Source organism: Haemaphysalis longicornis, unplaced genomic scaffold, assembly GCF_048455015.1.
Source record: "Haemaphysalis longicornis isolate Haplotype H1 unplaced genomic scaffold, Haemaphysalis longicornis Haplotype H1 scaffold_9, whole genome shotgun sequence".
NCBI classification, from domain to species: domain Eukaryota; kingdom Metazoa; phylum Arthropoda; class Arachnida; order Ixodida; family Ixodidae; genus Haemaphysalis; species Haemaphysalis longicornis.
Genome location: NW_027526460.1, coordinates 75,487,467 through 75,506,066, shown reverse-complemented (window position 1 = coordinate 75,506,066; position 18,600 = coordinate 75,487,467). Strand labels below are relative to the sequence as shown.

Below are 18,600 nucleotides of genomic sequence, written 5' to 3'. Positions count from 1 at the left end.
TCCCGTCATCTTGAATTTCATGGCTCGTTGAACCTGTCTGTTTTCTTTCCAGGTGTTTAGTAAGACACCAAGCCTCTACGCCATATGCCATCACTGGCAATAAATAGCTCATGGAGTGTACCGTTTCGTCAAAGCGACTGACCCGTACATCAACATGTGTGTGCTTTCAAGGGAGATTGTGCTCAATTCATGACATTGGCTGCTTTTTCTCGGGTAGTTTGTCTGTCGTTGCTGCAGTAATTCATAAGCACATTAGGTCTCAAAAGTCATCGAAGCGACGTGTGTCACGCTCCATATACTCACTATTACCCACTCTTTGTGCTGCGCGGAGCAACAGCCAGCTTCAGTGATGAGGCACATTGGAAGCTTTCGTTGGCGTTCTTGAGTTGTACCACAGTATAGGGGTAGCCTACGGTACATTTTTTTAGAGTGCGTTCCAAGTGCATGCCAGCGTATGCATATTTTGCATCGGGTTTCTTTCTCGTGGTTGGCATCAGCGCTGAGACACTGTCAAAGTAGTTCTCTTGCTTTAGGCTTTTGTTACTTAGTCTGAAGGGGGTGCTCCCTGCATGTCTGTTTAGCATTGTTTTTCGATTTATCAATACGTATCTCTAACCCAATGACCACACTGTCTGAGCGCACATCCTGAAGCAACTTTTGCAACTGTTCTCCAGACTCACTGAACAAGACTGTGTTATTTTCAAATAGTATCGATTTACTTATGCATTCCACATTTATCCGCAGTCCTGCCTTTTCCCAGTCAAGCTTCCAGAGTTCCTCTTCCAGACATGTTGTGAGCAATTTTGACAAGAAGTTATCTCCATGTCTTACTCTCTTGCTGATCAGGATCATTTTGCTTTCCTTGTAGAGGGTTGTATTGCCCGGGCATCCCTTTTATATGTCCTCCAATAGCCTGCGTAAGTCTCCTCTATTCCCTGGCCTTTCAGTGCTTCCAGCAGTGCGGCAGTGTCCACAGAATCAAGAGCTTCCTTGTAGTCGATATATGGTCGCAAAAGGGTTTATTATACTCTGTGCATTTTCTTCACAATTGAGAGTAAATATTTTTGACGTCACCCTTCTTTTGAACCGGGATTATGTTGGAATTTTTCCAAGGCTTGCGATTCCGTGAGGCATTCTGAAAGTAGTTTTGCTAGCTTTTGTAGTGCCATATCTCCTGCCCTCCTTTGGGTGATCCACACTCGTGCCATCGTTTCCTGTGGCTTTACTCGCTTCGTGGCCTTGAGGACCTTGTCGATTTCCTCTTCAGTTATTGGTGGGACGTCGCAAGCTACGTTTGTAGGCGCAGTAGCGTCCCCTGGCCTAGCATTGCTAGCGCACAGCCTGGTATAAAACCTGGTATAAAAGCACAGGGGTGAGACAGCTGCGCATATTGCGCAGTTCTGATACAAATGTGTTTTCCTGCGCCGGGCTGCTCCAAAAGCTTGAAATTGGCAAAAATTGCGCCAAACTGCTCCAAAACAGTTTGAGAGCCAAAGATATTAACGCTCCCGTCAGTTTCGGTGGGGAAAAATGCTTACTGACGGCATAATTTTCCAGCACCCCAAAGGTGATGGTGTTTGTAAAGGATTAATTGATTGATCATTTAATAAAAAACCCGCATAAATTTTCCCCGCGATAATCTTTTTGAAAGTCACAATGTCGGGTTGCACATGTTATATTCTGTGAGATCTTAAAGTCTTCCCATCCAAAACCATTGCAAAGTCCTGTAGAAAAAATACTTATGTACTAAGTCGACAAACTACTTGTGCAAGTTGATGACAAAACGTCAATTTTCGGAGCGCCGTATCTCCGGAACGACATCACGGGGCGCCATCATCTTGGTGCGGAGAAGATTGGGAAACATGGCCGCCGAGCGACGCAGTTGCTCGTGGTTCAGGCAGAGTGCTGTTCGCCGATTTCTACCATGTTTTTGGTTATGAGGGTGGCTGGGTTTACATTTTAGTCATTTGGTCTGTTGCTAGAAGTTGCGCGACTCGGAAAACGGGAGTTCATCAGAAACGTGGTTTCGGTCTTGAGGCGCGGTGCGTGCTTGAAGTGAAATTTCGGACTCATTGCGGTGTTATAAAACGCTGAGTTATTGCTGGACAGCGAGCTTGCGAGCGGCGGGAATGGGACGATCGGCACTGCAGAAGTGACGGCGCAGGCTACATTGCCGCAAAATGTTCAAGCATGGTCCGATAGCGGGACGGGCTATTATTGCACACTAGTAATAATAGTTCATCTATCTGAAGTGAAATTTAATGCCAAGAGGGAGGTGGCTAAGTTACTCAAATTACGATCATAGTGAACGTGCACCTTGGGGATCGAAGTGGGAGGGCTGGTGGGGTGCGACGACTGTCACCTCGCTTTGTGCAACTTTTGCCGTGGCTCTACACTTGTGCGTAAAGCCCAGTCTGGGATTAGAAAAATAATAATTTCTGCATTCACATGATAGTAAAAATGATTTGCAATTGCTTAGTTTTTCAATTCGATATTTCCAATGGCGCTCCACGGTATCTATGCATAGATCCTCAGAATTTAAAAATGGTTTGTGAAAGGGTAGTGGAATAGAAAAAAACTTTATTGAAATGCTGTTTCAGTGTTATGTACGTTCAAAACCGATTAGAAAGTGCACTTTTCTCCCAGGAGTCGCCAAAAATTTGATTTTTTAGGCTTCTGAGGTGACGTAATAAATGACTTTCTTCTGCTCCAAATCAAGGTTCTTCTGCTCCAAAATCCAGATTTCGCTGCTCCAAAAACTGCTCCCAAATCTGATTAAGCTGTCTCACCCCTGAAAGCAGAACCAGCCTGGTTCTGCTACTTTTATTGTCATCCATGCTGTGCGTGATCTTATCTTGGTCGTCTCTGAGAGTATACATTCTATCTTTGCCCGTAGCTAGCTGCTTCCTAGTGGCTTTTAGGCTCCGCCCTTTCTTCCATGTTTTCTAGTGAGCACAAAAGTTTTCTTCTGGGGATGTTTACAGATCCGCCAATTCCATTTAATCCACCGTTCTCAACACTTTCATACTCCTGTGTTTTGCAATAAGTTCCTTCGTTTTCGGAGATTTACCACTTTCTTATATTCTGCTTGTCGTGCAGCTTCTGCTGGCTCTGTGATTACCGTTGTTATGTTGTCATTTAGTATGTTCGTGCCGTCTTCATTTTAAAACCACAGGCCGTAGTGGAGGGCTCCGGATTAGCTGCAACCACCTGGGGTTCAATAATGTGCGCCGAAATCTCGTACAAACAGGCGTGTATGCTTTTCCCTTTCATCTGAAAAGCAGCCACCATAGCCGGTGGGTTCTGACAAGTTATTCTCAACTTCTGTGCGCTGGCTTTTAGCTGACTGTAAGTTGGGTTTTCTATTTTTGGCTAGTTTCATACTTTCCTTTTTGACATATAGGTAACCTTAAGGCCCAACCACATGCACGCGTAAAACCGACCCTACTCGCGCAACGACGTACGCCTGCGGCGGCATACGCCGCTGCCTTTACGCCGGCCGACGACGTCGGAGAGGGCGAGTAACCACATACTATCGCCGCAACGCGCGCGTAAACCAATGCGCCGTGCAGCGTGGCTCGACTACTTCGGACTCAGCTTTGTGGCGACCAGTTCAAGTACAATTGAACTCAAATAAAGCAAATAATGCCTATTCGCACAAAAATACGTATATTTAATACAAAAACAACTAAAACAGTTCTTGGGACATTAAAAAACGTTAAGGATTAGTATGCATACTTGGCAGGCACAAAACCCTTCCGGTACATTTGGCGTAAAACTGCCTTGCTCCCATAGTTGCTCGTTGATTCGCATGTTTTGTCCGGTTGTTTGGTCACTGTATTTTACAAATTACTTCGTTTTATCGCATAATGAATAGTGAAGTTACCTTATTTATCAATTCACTGTCTTGTTATGCGACCTGACCGCCGATAACATCACCGCCAGAGGTGTACGTCAACACCGTACGCCCGAAAGTTTGCGTCGACGTCTGGCGCGCTCTGACTTGGGCGTAACAAGCGTGTACCAATGCATTCCGCGTACGCCGGTTTACGTCGTTGCGCGAGTACGGCGGTTTTACGCGTGCGTGTGGTTGGGCCTTTATACTGCGCCTTGCCAGTATGTGATTGCTTCAACGTCCTGCACAGTGAAGTTGACTTTGTTTTTGGCTATACCGGTGGAGCATTTTCACACTCATTGTGTACTTAAGCTGTATTAATTACCCTCAGGTTATTTTTCTCGGCAAATGCTATCCCGACTGTGTATTCTAGTTCCCTTTCTGCCTACTTGCTTGTCGCCTGCTTTCACATTGACGTCTCCCATCACCATTGGGAATTGTGCTGTTTGTTTATTCGACATCCTCTTGGAAACTGCCTACAGCCTCATCGTTGTAGCTAGATGTTGCTGCGTAGGCTTGAGCTCCTTGATCACAAACCCGATCACAATCGTGACGACTGTGGCTCTTTCGTAATCCCAAAGAATTCCTGCACATTCCTCGCTTTCCCTCAGCGGATCAAAAATCCAACCTCGTTTCCACCTGATGCGGTTGTCAGGAATCGATGCATCCACCAGCGGAGTGAACGCTTCAAGTTTCTTAAATGTGCTTTGGGCACAGGGAGGAAAAGAAAGGCCAGTGGTGGTTCATGTTTTGGGAAATCTCAATGTATTTAATTTGGTCCTTCTGCACTCATCGGGAAGTGCAGCTAGAAGGCAGAAGCAGCGCTTTGGCGGGGCCACTGCTTGAAGAGTAGTAGCTTGAATTTAGTGCGGCTGAAAATGGCGTTGCACACGTAGCAGCCTACAAAAGTTTTTCCTGAAGAAGCTTGCACATCTTATCGCAAGGCTCACCATAAGGTACTCTAAATAAGTGGTAAAGGTAGGCGAGCATGGTAGTATGTCTTGGGTGGTTGTCAACTGGTACGAATAGCCGCCACCGGACCTAATGCGGACACTCTTGCTGGCCTGTGTCACTTTTTAAATTAATGTTTATGGAACCTAATTCTGAGCCAAACATAGCAGTATGGACTGATGCGCTCGTCTTGAGGAGTGCCTGTGGCCGGTCATATTTTGTTTCAGTGGAAGTATCGATGCCTGTCATAACGTGCTGATGGGTAGGTGATTGTATTACGCGCAAAATAAGTTAGTGCCAAACAGACAGCACACACGAAAAAGACAGAAGGAGCTGGCGCTTTTCAACTGTTATTATTTATGAGCTGGATTTTTGAATGTGTATAAAACAGCCGAGCATGCGTCATAACATAAACATAGAACTCTTCTAACAGCAACAACGCCTTCCCTGTGTCATCCTCGACAAAAATTCAAACTCTGGCGAAGCGTAGAGGTTTAATAGTGTTTAAGTGATCTGTCAGTGGCACTTTTTTGTCTAGGCTGACTTACGGCACAGGTGGTTTTTATGTGAGCTGTACGTTATGTCTCATGCTTGGTTTCTTGATACGTGTGGGGAAAGGTGGGTATGAAATAAAATCGGCTTTTTTTTTTTCTTTTTGTATGTAGTGTTTGTTCACAGCTAACTTATTTTGGGTTTAAGGGGCTATTGCTCTCTCATTCTTACATGAATGATTTATTTCGCTGCCTCTGAGCTGCGCCGTCTGTTAATAAGAAACACTTTAGAATGCAACCCTGCTTTTCTGGGGTAGCTTTAACTTTCTGAAGGGGGAACACTGGTCTCGAAAACATTTGTGTTATTTTTGAATGAATGTGCTTGAAATTTGCACATGAAGCGTGTTTTAACATCCTTAGCACAAATGTGCAGTCGGTTTTCGTCCATATAGGCTAAGTTCAGAGTTGTGCAACATGTTATGAAATTCAATTTCGGGCTATTTTTAAATTATCTGCTTATGATATATACTTGAATACTTTTTGTTCCTTTGTGCTCTATGAGGACCAGGGAGTGCAGCTATGTGACAGCAGTAATTTTATCGTTGTTTCTGCAATTGCTGTAGGTTTATTAAATGTCAGGTCATCAATTATCAATGTTTTCGAAAGACGAAATGCATAAAAAATTGTACTAGCAAAAGAAGTTCCATACTTTTGTGGTTTGATTGCACCTTTCATTTCTTAAGCTATCGATTGCAGCAAAAATGATTCAAATCTTACCAGTACATCCCAAGACGTTGTACCCGACAGTTGACCTCGTGGGAAAAAAATTGGTTTTGAGTAAACAAGGCACGAAGTTTGGAAGTGCAGGGGAAAATGGCCATTTATCCAACTTCAAATGGTATCAGCTTTGTAAATACTTATGATACATCTATGATATTTTGCAGGTACATTCTTTGGGACCTGTAGACTGCAAATAAAATTAACACAGAAAATTGATTTTTTTTTGGCAAATTTTTGGTCCTCAAGACCAGTGTCCACCCTGAAGTACACAGAAAGGACACAAATGCAGTGTTTGGCTTGCTGCACAATTTGGTGCACAAGGTTTCTTTTAGCTATGATTACAAAGCATTACCCATCGTGTGACAATAGTAGCGCCAACAGTTCCACTTTTCTGGACACAAGGAAATAAGTTTTGCAGCATCCATGCTTTGACAAAGCAAACCCAAATATTAAAAAGAAAGCACAGATGGAAACCATTCTTGGGTTTACCTCTTCGGAAGTTGAAGGTTACCAGCTGAGAAGACAGTTCGCACAAAGCAACGACAACAGCAGGACATACAGACAATAAGCGCAGGCGTTGTGCCCTGTCTCGCGTGCTGCTGCGGTTTATTTGTTTCCGGGTATGAACTGATGCCAACTGTTTCGAATTGCGGTGTGCTTAATTTAAAAGGACACTGAAGTGAATTTCTCGAGGACTTATTTGTGGCCAGATTGCGAAATTCAACTCTTGTAATTCGTCGTTTCACCATTTGGCACAAGTCAAGATCTTTAGTTTACTTGTGAAGCGTGAAAGTGGTGGAGTCTTATAACCTACCCATTGCAGTCGTCTCTTGAAGTGTTATGATGACATCAAACTGGTTGGCTATAAGCTTGATGCAACTTCATCATTCAAAATATTGATTTTCTTGTTTACCGTACTTACCCGATTCTAACGCGCACCCGATTTTTCAGGCAAAAAAAAAAAAAACGGAAAACTTGCACCTTCGATTGTAACGGGCACGGAACTTTGTGACCAAGAAAAATGAATGCAACAAGGTCGCGGGTTCGATTCCCGGCCGTGGCGGCCGCTTTACTGATGGAGGCGAAAAGCAAAAACGCCCGTGTGTACGAGATTTCGGCGCACGTTAAAGATCCCCAGGTGGTCGAAATTAATCCGGAGCCCTCCACTACGGCGCGCCTCATCGCCTGCGTTGCGTCGGCGCGTTAAACTCTACCATAAATTAAAAATTAATGCAAGAGAAATGGGTGATTTATTTCCCAAAGTAATCTCTCGTCTCACTCCTCGTTGCTTTCCGAGAGCTCCTTGTCTCTTTCCGCTGACCACAAGATCTCGTTCTCGGTGCCGTCAGGTGCGTTCGCGATGCCACTCTTCTGAACGAACGTTCAACCATGGTCGATGGGATCGTGGCCCACGCCTCACACGCCCATCTCGCGAGCTTCTCCAGAGGCGCATGCTTCAGCCGACTGCTCGTTGTGAGCGCGTCAGAGCCGCTCATTAGCCACTTGCGGAAGTAGCACGCCTTCGTTGCTGCTTCTTCAATTCGAGTTACCAAGCGCGCTAGTGGAACGATTTGATTATTTGTGTGAACTCCGATTGAAAAGCCTAGGCGCCTAGGCTTTCTGCATCCGAAAATTCGCAGCTAAAAGCTTTGGCGCCATTTTGAGATGGTGATGGTGACGGGTCGGACGAAATTTACGCTCTTTCGGCAGTTTCGTATCCGATTGTAACGCACATGCGATTTTTCGGCCTATTTTTCTGGAAAAAAAGTGCGTGTTAGAATCGAGTAAGTACGGTATGTGCCTTCTTGATTGTTTAAGCGAAATTTATACAGGTTAGATGTGCTCACAATTGAATTTTTCCTTGAAGACGGTGTAAAGGAAAGGAAACAAAGCTTTAAAACATCCTCCCTTTGTCATGAAAAAAAAAAAAGGATTTTGATGCTGAATGCTCAGAACATGGCCTCCCCATTCTAGTCTTTAACGTGATAAAACAGTCAAAACAATATTTACAACCCTTTTTGTGTCGTTTTAGAGGGTTAAAGTTGCTAGCAAAGAGCCCAATTAACCCAGTGAGCTAATAATTGCTGTTGCTGCTGCTTTCTTGTAGGCACAATGGAAAACAATTTGCCTAATGTCTTGTAACACGGCAACTTCCATTGACAATTGAACGCTTTCCCTCAAGTGCCCCCTATGTATTTACTATGGGCACTCGATAGACAGTTGGTTCAACTGCCTTCAGAAGGCCTTTAAAATGGCTGTGTAATACAAGTATTAGACATATTTTCCCGGTTCCTTCAAGTTTGTTATATGAGGCGCCTGCTGTTTGCTATGTACAGTGGGGACAATGTTCTTGTCAAAACATTGTCACTAGTATCGTAACATCGTAGAATGAACAGCTGTTGGCGGCTCAGTTTCTTTCGCATTGTTTGCCGTAAGTGACCTTTTGCTTGTGGGCTGGCGTGGAGCAAGAACAAAAGAAATCCCGTAAATGATTGCACCTTTCTGTTGTTGCCTTGTAGTGTTTTGCTTCCTGCCTTCCTTAGTGGCAGAAGTGCGCTATAAGGGACTGTTACCTATTGGTTACTGAGTGCAAGAAAAATGCAGTGAACAACTAATGGAAGGTAGACCTGCGCTGGTAAAGGCCCATTAAGCTGGATGAGGTGCTCATAAACCATAAGATTGCATAATGAAGCCTCTGCGCTAACCCTAGTGGTCATCAACATTCTATAGTTTGGTGCCTCTTGTAAGGAATCCTACCTTTTTGACATTGTGTGGTGTGATCATGTCAAGTTGTTTTAAATTGTTTATGGGCTCGCATTGAAGGGACAAAAAGTCGCCTGGTGTACTGTTTTCATTGAAAAAGTGATCTTGTCTGGATTGTGGGCTAGATCTCCTCCCTTTTTATTTTATTCCTTGCAGTTTTTGCAACCAATGATATGGAGGAATTAGTGAAAAGGACAAGTTCTACGTTTCAGGGTCTCCGGAAAGGAAAGCAACATGCTGTCACCCGCCAATCGGGTTTAAAAGGGCAGCCAAAACATTTCTATGTCCTCGTTCCTGTAGAAAAGGGGGCAGTGTGCCCATCTATGTTACCCTGGAAAAAAAAACTTGTGTTGACCAAATTTAGCAGGCCGACCTGCTGTGCGTGTTTTGATAATCTCAGTTCTAGCCACCATGTGTGCGCTGGCGGCATCTCATTTCCGATCTCTCTCCCTCGTTGTGCAGTCCTCTTCGCAAAGCGGCAAGAAGGACCAGCTGCCCCACAAGACCAAGCCGCCACCTCCGCCGGCTCCACCGCCACCCTCTTCGTCAAGCGCCGCCGTGACGACGGCGGCGGCGACAGCATCCCAGCCTCTATCATCCTCATCATCGGTGCCCTCCTCCTCCTCCTCCTCTTCCTCTGTGCATCACTCGCCGGTGAAGAACAGCAGCAGTGGCGGGAGCGCGTGCAGCCGCTGCAAGCGCAAGTGCGCCCTCCTGCGCAACGTGGGCGTGCAGTGCAAGAAGGAGCGGCACGGCAGCGGCCACTCCTCCTCCTCTTCAGGGAGTGCCCAGCAGCCGTCGGTGCTGGTGGGGCTGAGCGCCCAGGTGCCGCGCATGCCCTTCTCGCTGGACTTTGGCCACCTGCGGCTGGGACGCTTTGTGCGCCGAGAGGTGCACCCCAACGGAGGGGGCGCCGTCCTCCACCTCTACTGGGACGAGATCGCCCAGCTCGACCCCAGTGACCTCGCACGCCTGGCCAAGGACTTCCTCAAGGTGAGCGAGCCTCCGCTTCCTTGAAGGGAACTCCACAACGCTCATTCGGGGATCCACCATGGTTCTAATCTTTCAGCTGTCTGTCAAGTGGGTGGGGGGGCCTCAGATGTGTCAGAAGTCAGAGCTGCCACTTTAGGTATAGATTCTTTTTAAAGGAACCATATAGACAAGTTTGGTTTGTTTAGTCGAGCTTCTCTTTGAAGAACTCCGGAATGGTCGCTCGCAACTCTGCTGTTCTTTTCCGGCATCGAGTTCGAATCTCTGTGCCGTCTGGGGGGGGCTTCAGATGTTCCATTTCAATCCCAGTTATGTCACAGGTCAGCGCTGCCGCTCATGCCAGGTTGTATGTTCTTCTTGAAGGTACCACAGAGGCAGTATAGAAGTTTGATTCATTTAGTCGAAAGAATGCTGTGTCCAAACAACCTTAGGGCCAGTTTTATCGCAAGCTTCGAACAATCTAAATGATGAGGAAAACCGACGAAGTAGTGGTGACCCACCAACCACTTTTTTGCCCGGACCTTATGGCATCGCAGGAACTTGTTTGTGCAGTTAAAGGCTGCCAATGAACATGCCCTGTAATTGTACGGGTGCCTCTCATTTTCGTTTTCGCGTAGCTCTTGCTTGAATGCTAGGGGGAAGTTAACACACTGATGACAGTTTTTAGTATTCCCCCCATTTCACCACTGCTGATGTCATGAAATTTGAATGTTTCTCAACCTTTCTTGCTAGGAAAAAAAAAAAAAAAAAAAAACGTCTTTCGGACCTAGAATGCAGTTGAGGGAGCTGGCAAGGGCTAGTTCTTTTGTGTAAAACCAGGTTGCATTCTGTCGTCGAGGTCCCTTTAATCACAGCAGTGTGAAAACGTTAGGTAAGAAAAGGCAGCGTGGAATAAAGCCAAAATGCTATACTTGGTGTACTGCCTAGATTTTGCGGGGCTTTAAAATGTGAAAAAAAAAGAAGGGGAACGTTGGAAGCACTTTTTGTCGGCTGCTGTTCAGGGGGCCCTTTAAAAGAGAAAAGTACTTAGGCCTATACCAGCCAAGTAAGGGTTCTAGTTTACAAATGTACCTCTGCCAGAAGCAGCATCTCCTTTGGTTGACCAGGAAAATAAGAGAGAGCGCCTTCAAAGCAGAGCAATGCTGTGCTGCTATTTGTATAGCTTGTAGAATAGCATGTGAAGAATGGTAGTGCATTTCTAAACGTGCATCTGGCAGGCTTTGATAGATGTCTTTTGTAACCCCTAGAGAAGGCTCAGCTGCCTTGCGGGTGATCCATACCATCTTACCCTGTCACACGCACAAAACAGACATTGTTAATAGATTTTAAACAAAGTATGTTCATTTTGTCACCCAGCAAGCGTCGAGAATAGTTATATAAGGCCACATTTTAAGCCATTGGCAAAGTATCACTTTCCTTGTAAGGTCGCTTTAATTGGATAGCTCTGCCTGTTGTGCACTTACTTTAGGCGTCACTGCTGTTATGCGTGACAAACCAAAAGGGCAGTGAAGGAAGGTGTAAATGTTGCCTGATCATTGCTTGCGAAAAAGATTGAGAATGTATGGCTCACATCCTAAAGGAACAAGGAAGACAAAATGCGAGTTTGTTTCACTCTTAAGATGGCCGTGTTGGGATGGAATCGTGCCAGGTATATATTGCAAACGGTAAAGAATTAAGTTGGGTTATGGGGAAGCTGAAGAAGGGGTTGTGAATGACCGGTCACTTTCTCTGGCGGCCTCTGTTGTTGAAGGTCTTGTTTTGGAGATTGCAAGGTTCGCACAGGTCCTTGAAAACCTTGAAAACCCTTGAATTTAGAAGTGTAAATTTCAAGGCCTGGAAAGTCCTGGAATTTTTAAAGGGTCCTTAAAAACCCTTGATTTTTCTGGAGATAACCAATGGCCCTATCTTTTCACAAGAATTTAAAGTGTTTGTCGTGAATTTTAGGTGTTACAAATGTACAGAAACATTGTAACATTCAAGTTTCAGTGTATTGCGTGAAATTACAAGTTTAGTGGATTGTCATTATTACAAGGCAATGTTGGGAGCAGGCACTTGTCAATCCAATCCATATCACAACACAATGCCGTGAAAGCCGGCTTCTGTTCTCTATCTTGCAGTCTGTGGACGGCCTTTCATTACATGTTTGCTGTGCCTCACATGCTCCATCTGCGTTTGCTTTTACGTGCAAATGGTGGACGTGTACACAGTTCATTCTGCCTTGCAGCAACACTTGCTGAGTTAATTTCAGCTGATACTCTTGCTGACAAAGCAGGAGATGCAGGCAACATTAAGTAAGTTTTGAAATCAAACAGCCTCAGCAAAACACCAAAAAAAGGGAAAAACCTCTAAATATAAACTATGAAAAAAAAAAATAAAGCTGGGGGAGCATTCATGAACCCATAGCTCCTATCTAAATGTGCAATAATGTTCTTAGGTACTAGGCAATATCGAAATTTTGCATTTTGTTGAAAAAGTTATAAATAATCCCAGATGAAACATAAGTTTGGGACCTTGAAAATGTGTTTTCTGGTCCTTGAAAGTCTTTAAAAACTCTGAATTTTTGCTTTTGAAGCCCGTACGCACCCTGAGATTGGCTGTCACAGACAGAAGCAATTGTTATAATAAACATGGTTGTGCTATTTTATTAATGCCCCGGTTTTTGTTTGAGCACGTCATTTGAATGCTAATATGGAGTCGATGCTCTGATTGCTTCGTTTTTAGAACCTCTCCCATGCTGAGGTTTTGTAGCGGGGAGTTACTTGCTTGGGGTTAACTTGCCCGTCAGTCAACATCGACATTTTGATCACTGGCTGAGCAGCTAACCATATTTCAAACCAGTCTAACATCACTGTGGTAGTCTGTGAGGCATTTGCTGAGGATGCGTCTTGTGGACTTGAGGTGTAAACAGAGTCTTCTTCTGCCAAATAGCGACATTAACAATTGCAGGAGTTTAGTTGCGCAGAAAGGGTGCCCATAACCGTGTCTTGTCAGCCCACCAAGCTTATTCTGACCAGAGGCACATGGCATTCATTGGTTAAGACTTGTCTTTTTGTCTAACTAGTTTGATGAGCTATTGCAGCTCAAATCTTTTAGCGGGATGCTGAAGTGAGCTATAAACATTGTACGATTACCTAACCAGATTGCAGCTGGACTTTTATTGCCTGATTTATGCTGCTTTTTGGTGAAAAAAAAAAGTGTGTTTGAAAGGGCTGTTTTTCCCGCGACATTTTTGCAGCCACTTTGTGGGCATTGGCTACGGGGACGTCTTGGTGAGTGAGCAAGAGTAAATTTAGCATAGCGCTAGCATTTTTAACATATGCATTTTCTGCTTTACATTGCAAGAAGTCGTTAACCATAAAATCGGCAAAAATCGAAGCTTTGAAGGCCGGGGAAAGAATGGAATTACGTTGCAAACCCTTGCGATTTCATTGTAATAGTTGCTTTATAAGCTCTGAACAACAGACACGTGGTGTGCTCTCTCCTGCTAACGAGTGGTCTAGACTTCCGCTAAATGGTTGAGGTGCACAGTGGATCCACAATTGAGGCTTCAACAAATTCACTTCAGTGTCCCTTTAAGGTGCAAAAAAACCTTGTCTTCGGCTTGGCTAATGGTAGTTTATGTACTTCATTGTTTATTGTTCTTGCCCTGGGCGCCACTGGATGCTTCCCCTGTATGCTTTTGCCCAATCTTTTGGTACACACTTACCAAAGCCCTGTAAAATTAGCTGTCTCATATGGTCTAGCTGGTGTTTTTTTAAACACTTGTGGCTTATTTTGGTAAGATCCAAACACTTCTTTCAGCAATGTGACGGTTCGGCGAAGGAGGATGGCAGTTGTGAGCAACAGTGCATCTTTGCATGCCTTGGTTACACCTTTTTGTTGTTTCTTCTTTGAACAAGCTCAATCAGAGGTCCTCAGGGAATCAGAATAGCATAAAATCTTTTTTTTTTTTTTTGTTAGTGTTGAAATCATCGCAGTCGTAGTATATTACCCTTTTCGGATGTCAAACTAAGAAGTTTTGGTTTTCAGTTTAAGTGGGTTAGATTAAGTCTAACTCCCTAGGTGTGCCCACTACCCCTGGCATCAGTGAAACCCCTCCTCCTTGTATTTCTGTGGACAGCTCTGAAAAACGAGCAAAAAAAAAAAGGACTGCGAGCTAGACAAAGCAGAATTGAAATGCCTTCCACGAATTTGAGAATTATTTTTACTCACTCGCACGAGGGCTACCCTTTTTTTTCTGCTTATCATAAATCCTCCTTTTTGCTAACAAGCGGCTGCACATAATCCACTTGGCAGCAGTTGTGGGAACTACGCCAGGGCCAGGATACTAGCTTGTATGATGGCTTGCCTTTCCGTTCTAAGCATCCTGATGCTGTCAGCAGAGGGGATACTGTCATACACCGCCATTGTCTTAATGTCATAGTATAATACGTTTTAGCTGTGTCTTAGCAATGATTAAGTGGACACAAAGGCCCAATCCCTACTCCACACTAATCCCCGGTGCAGAAATATATGATGAAGTACTAATTCCTGCTACAGGGCTTCTAAGAGGGTGCGGTACTTAGGCAGGAAGCGGTGAGGTGCGTTTTTGTGCCGCATTTTCTTGCGAGCATGGCATGCATGTAGGGAGGAGGCCGGCGGTGATGATGTTATGGTGCTGTTTCACAAAAAAAGCTTGCAGACTGCAGCTTTGGGACCCCCGTGATACACCCACTGTTAAAGTGCCTTTGACTTCATTTCTCATGTTCATTTGCTACGTTAATCGAATTCTTTTTTTATCAGTATGTTTGTGTCGAAAGTTCAAGCCAGCTTCCAGTGCTTGCTGGTGTTTCCCCAAGCCAGCATGTTTAGTCCCCTTATTATTTTTCATTTATTTCGACTATCTTGTAAAAACATCATTACCAAACCACAGGAACTTAAATCGTGTGCTGATCATAGAATCCTATTTAACCGAGCAACATGCCTTGGAGATCCATCGCCTCTAAATACAAACCACCACTATGGCGTAAACACCAGGGATAATGCAAAACTCAGAAAAATCTGTTTTCATGAACATAACTAATTACTCCTCACCTTAATCTCTCTTACTTTCTACAATTTTATAAGTAAGATTTCTAAACATTTGTCTTTTTTTGTGCGTAACGTGCAGGACATGCGAAGTGAAGTGTGTGCAGCTATAACATTTGGTCTGTTGAGAAACTGGCAAGCTAACGTGTATTTTTGTACTAGTATATGTGGTCATCTGTACTAGCGTATGTGTGCAATCTTATTTCAATTTTGAACCTGTTATTGTCTACAGCAGTGGTTCTCAAATAAGGGTCCGCGGACCCCAGGGGGTCCGCGAGGGCATTTTAGGGGTCCGCGAAGCCTCCCTCAAAACTTCTTCCCTTGCCACTCTTTCCTCGATTTTCGCCAGCACTTGCTTGCAATGCAAACGGGTGGCTTCGCCGCATTACATGCGCGTTTAGTTTGTCCGCATAGCATACATTTTAACATCTGCTTTTTGCACAACACGCCAGCTATGAAAAGAAAAAAGACAGAAACAAAAAAGGCAGCATATAGGTGTTTAAAAGACTTATTAGATTCCAGATCCAACAGTTTAACATTATGACGTGCATTGCCATTAACGTCAAGCAGAATAGGCGGGCATGGGGTAAGTGTGTGGGCCACTTAGGCTGCAAGTGCATATTGTTTGACATTATGACACCTACCAACATGTGCTCCGTCAAGGGGTCCCCCATCACTTTCGTAAGCACAAAAGGGGTCCCCGGGGCAGTCATGGCTGAGAACCACTGGTCTACAGCATGTCATTTTTGTTGCTTGAGCTCTTCATTCAGCTTGTAGTATCTTAAAACTAGTAAATAAAAAAAATGCTTAGAGGGTCATTTTAAATTTATTGTGATTTTGAAGTTGATCTGAAATCGGTCCCATTTAGTTTTTTTATGTGGTGGTCACAATTGTAAGGAGATGTAGTTAGAAGGTCCAAGAAATACACAAAAACAAAATTATGCATACCCAACATCAGGTGATAGAAATGACCTATTTCAAGACAGTTGAGAGCACGCTCAGCCCTGATTCTGATTCCCTTGGATGTTGGGGAGGAGGGGGGGTTTGACCTTTGAAAGGTGATAGCGTGTGCTTACAGAGGCAGCGCAACACAGATAACACCCTTTATTGCGAAACCTACAGATATAGTACAAGCACTCCATCTCGGATTCTCAGCAGTCCTGATTCAGCGCACATTCTCGTTTTGGCAGCTTTATTTTAATGGGGCTTTTTTGTTCGATTGTTGCTGTGCTGTGAGGGTGTGGCATGCATGACTTCATGACAACAGTATGGCATTCGTGGAGACAGTCCTGAAACTGACCCCTAGTGCGGGCAAGGCCGAGTCCAATGTAGGCGTTGAGGGGGAACGGTCGGGAAAACAATAAGATTACCTCGCACGATTGATGCACCCCTAGAGATGTCTGTTTTTCTGCCAAAAGAGAAAAGCATCTTTTGTGTTAATGAGTTTGGTACCAATGGTGCTTATTCTCATCACCTGCAGTACTTATATAGTGCAGGAGTAGGCCAGCAGATGGAAGGCGCAGACTGAAGCTGCAGCACTTCAACTTTCATATTGCAACTTTTGGTCTTGAGTGGAGAGTAGAGATGTGCGTGGTTGAAAAAAAAATGAATAACATTGAAAAGAACAAACCAAGCTTCTCAGGGGAAATTCGCTGTGATGTGACGGAAATGTAGGGAGGGTCCTGAAATCAATGCCTTGACACGTGCACATTTTGAGATTGGAAGCTTTTTTTTCACCTTATTTATTTTCTATAACAGCCATAATTTGGTTTCACTTGTGTAATCACTAGCAGCTATGCTCACGTTTCGGGTTTGATGGAACATCTCAGGCGTTCGCCTTAAGAAGTGTGTCGAATTTTTTTATATATCTGTGTGGAATCGTCTTTTTTCAATTTTCCATATTTTTCTAAAAAAACATGACAAAAAGTTTTTTTTTTTTTCACGCCCCTCAAAATTTTACGAAAACATAAATCTCTAGTGAAGAGTGACTGGGATATGAGTATATTTTGGCAAAAAGAAAAAAAAAGTTTCAGGTGGCAGTACATTCCATTTTACTTCATGCGATCCTTTATGTTCTGGTTTCTTTTCTTTTTTTTTCCCTCTAATTGGGAGGGAGGCAATGTTATATTCCGGCTCCTTATCGTCGGCCCATGCCAGCACAGCTCAAACCTTTTAGAAAGCTCTTGTGTGACTCCAACCTGTCGAGCGTGGAATAGCTCCAACAGCCAGTTCTGGTAAGAGAGGACAGGCATGAGTCTTCCAAATCAACTGGGACTTTTATAATTCCCAGAACAGGTGGTGCAGGTGACGATAGGCAGGACAACCCTAAGCCACGGTGGAGGAGATACTTCCTTTCGAGGTGTGGTTTAAAAGGAGCAAGCTGGCGCATGCATGAGAAGGCTGGGATATAAAGCTCATTTTGCGCAGTACATGGGTTTGCTGCTGCTGCGCTCGGGAACGGGCAAGAACTGCTCACGGTGACCAACGGGTTGTTGCCTAGAACGGAGCCAGTTCTTCACCCTTCACTGAACGAAAGGTCCTGGGGCCCTCCTTGCAGCCGCACTTATTCACTTGAGAGAGAAGAAAGAGTCTCTTCTCAATTGAAAGTCTTAAACGGCTGCTGTAGACCTCGATACACAACTTTAAAGGAGCCATGAAGACAAAATACAAGTTGGGTTTATTAGAAAGACTGCTTAGTCCTGTAACAATGATACCAATATCATCGCAATCTTCGATTAAATAACGGAAATATTAAAGAAAACGTGTGAAGCAGTCGCGACCCCGTAGCCAATTTCCCGCAACTTTTCTATGACGTCACGAAACCTTGTTTGTGCGATTGGCGGCCGCCTAACTCACCTGTCGCGACAACACATGACTGGACGTCTGTAATGGGGCCTCTAGTTCCATTTGACTGCATCACTTGAATGGTAACGTGCAGTTAACGCACTGAAAATTGTTTTATTGTTGGCCCATATGACGTCATTCTTGCACAAATTTTGAAAGTTTTTAAATACTTCATGCTTTTTTTTCGTTAAAAAACATCTTTTGGGGCTGTAATGGAGCTGAGTGAGATACTGAATCCTAGTTCTTTCAAATTACACGAAGTTGTATTTTCTCTTCATGGCTCCTTTAAAGGGACAGACAACCGGTTTTTATGGAGGGCATGTCGTCTAGCTTATAACTAGCATTTTATATACTGGGGCAACTGCAAGGAATTCCTGAATAAACAGGCAGAAATAAATTTAATTTGGCACTATAATTTTCTGATATTCTGAGTCCGTTTTTCACTCAAGCATCCAGCGGAGGAGATCCTTGAAATCTATTTCCCTATGCATAAGCATTGCAGAATCCTCCCCTCAGGCGATGGGAGGGAGCAAATAAAGTAGAGGAGGGACTCGGCATATGGCCTGTAGTGTCAAAACGTGACACTACGTTACGGGTCCAAACAACTGTTGATTTCCACGTGTGATTCAAAAACTGCACGAAGGTCGCAGAATATTGTTGTTTTAGCCGGGGGCAAGTTTTTAAATACGTACTTTATTCTCAAGTGCAGTCAAAAGTGTGTTGCCGCATGGCCCACTGTCATGGCTGCTGGCATTCCTTTTGACGGAACACGTACAGGTGGTCGACCTAAAGATTCCGATTTCAAAAGTTCTTGGCCAC

At 44.2% G+C, this 18,600-nt stretch overlaps 1 protein-coding gene across 2 annotated transcripts in view; it reads left to right on the top strand.

Moving 5' to 3' along the window:
• Positions 1–18,600, top strand: part of LOC144152762 (uncharacterized) — a 50,776-nt gene that overhangs the window by 5,119 nt on the left and 27,057 nt on the right. For both annotated transcript variants that reach the window (XM_077684197.1, XM_077684198.1), the window contains exon 3: positions 9,343–9,873. In XM_077684197.1, coding sequence (XP_077540323.1) covers positions 9,343–9,873 — 531 coding nt within the window. The remainder of the gene's footprint in view (positions 1–9,342; positions 9,874–18,600) is intronic.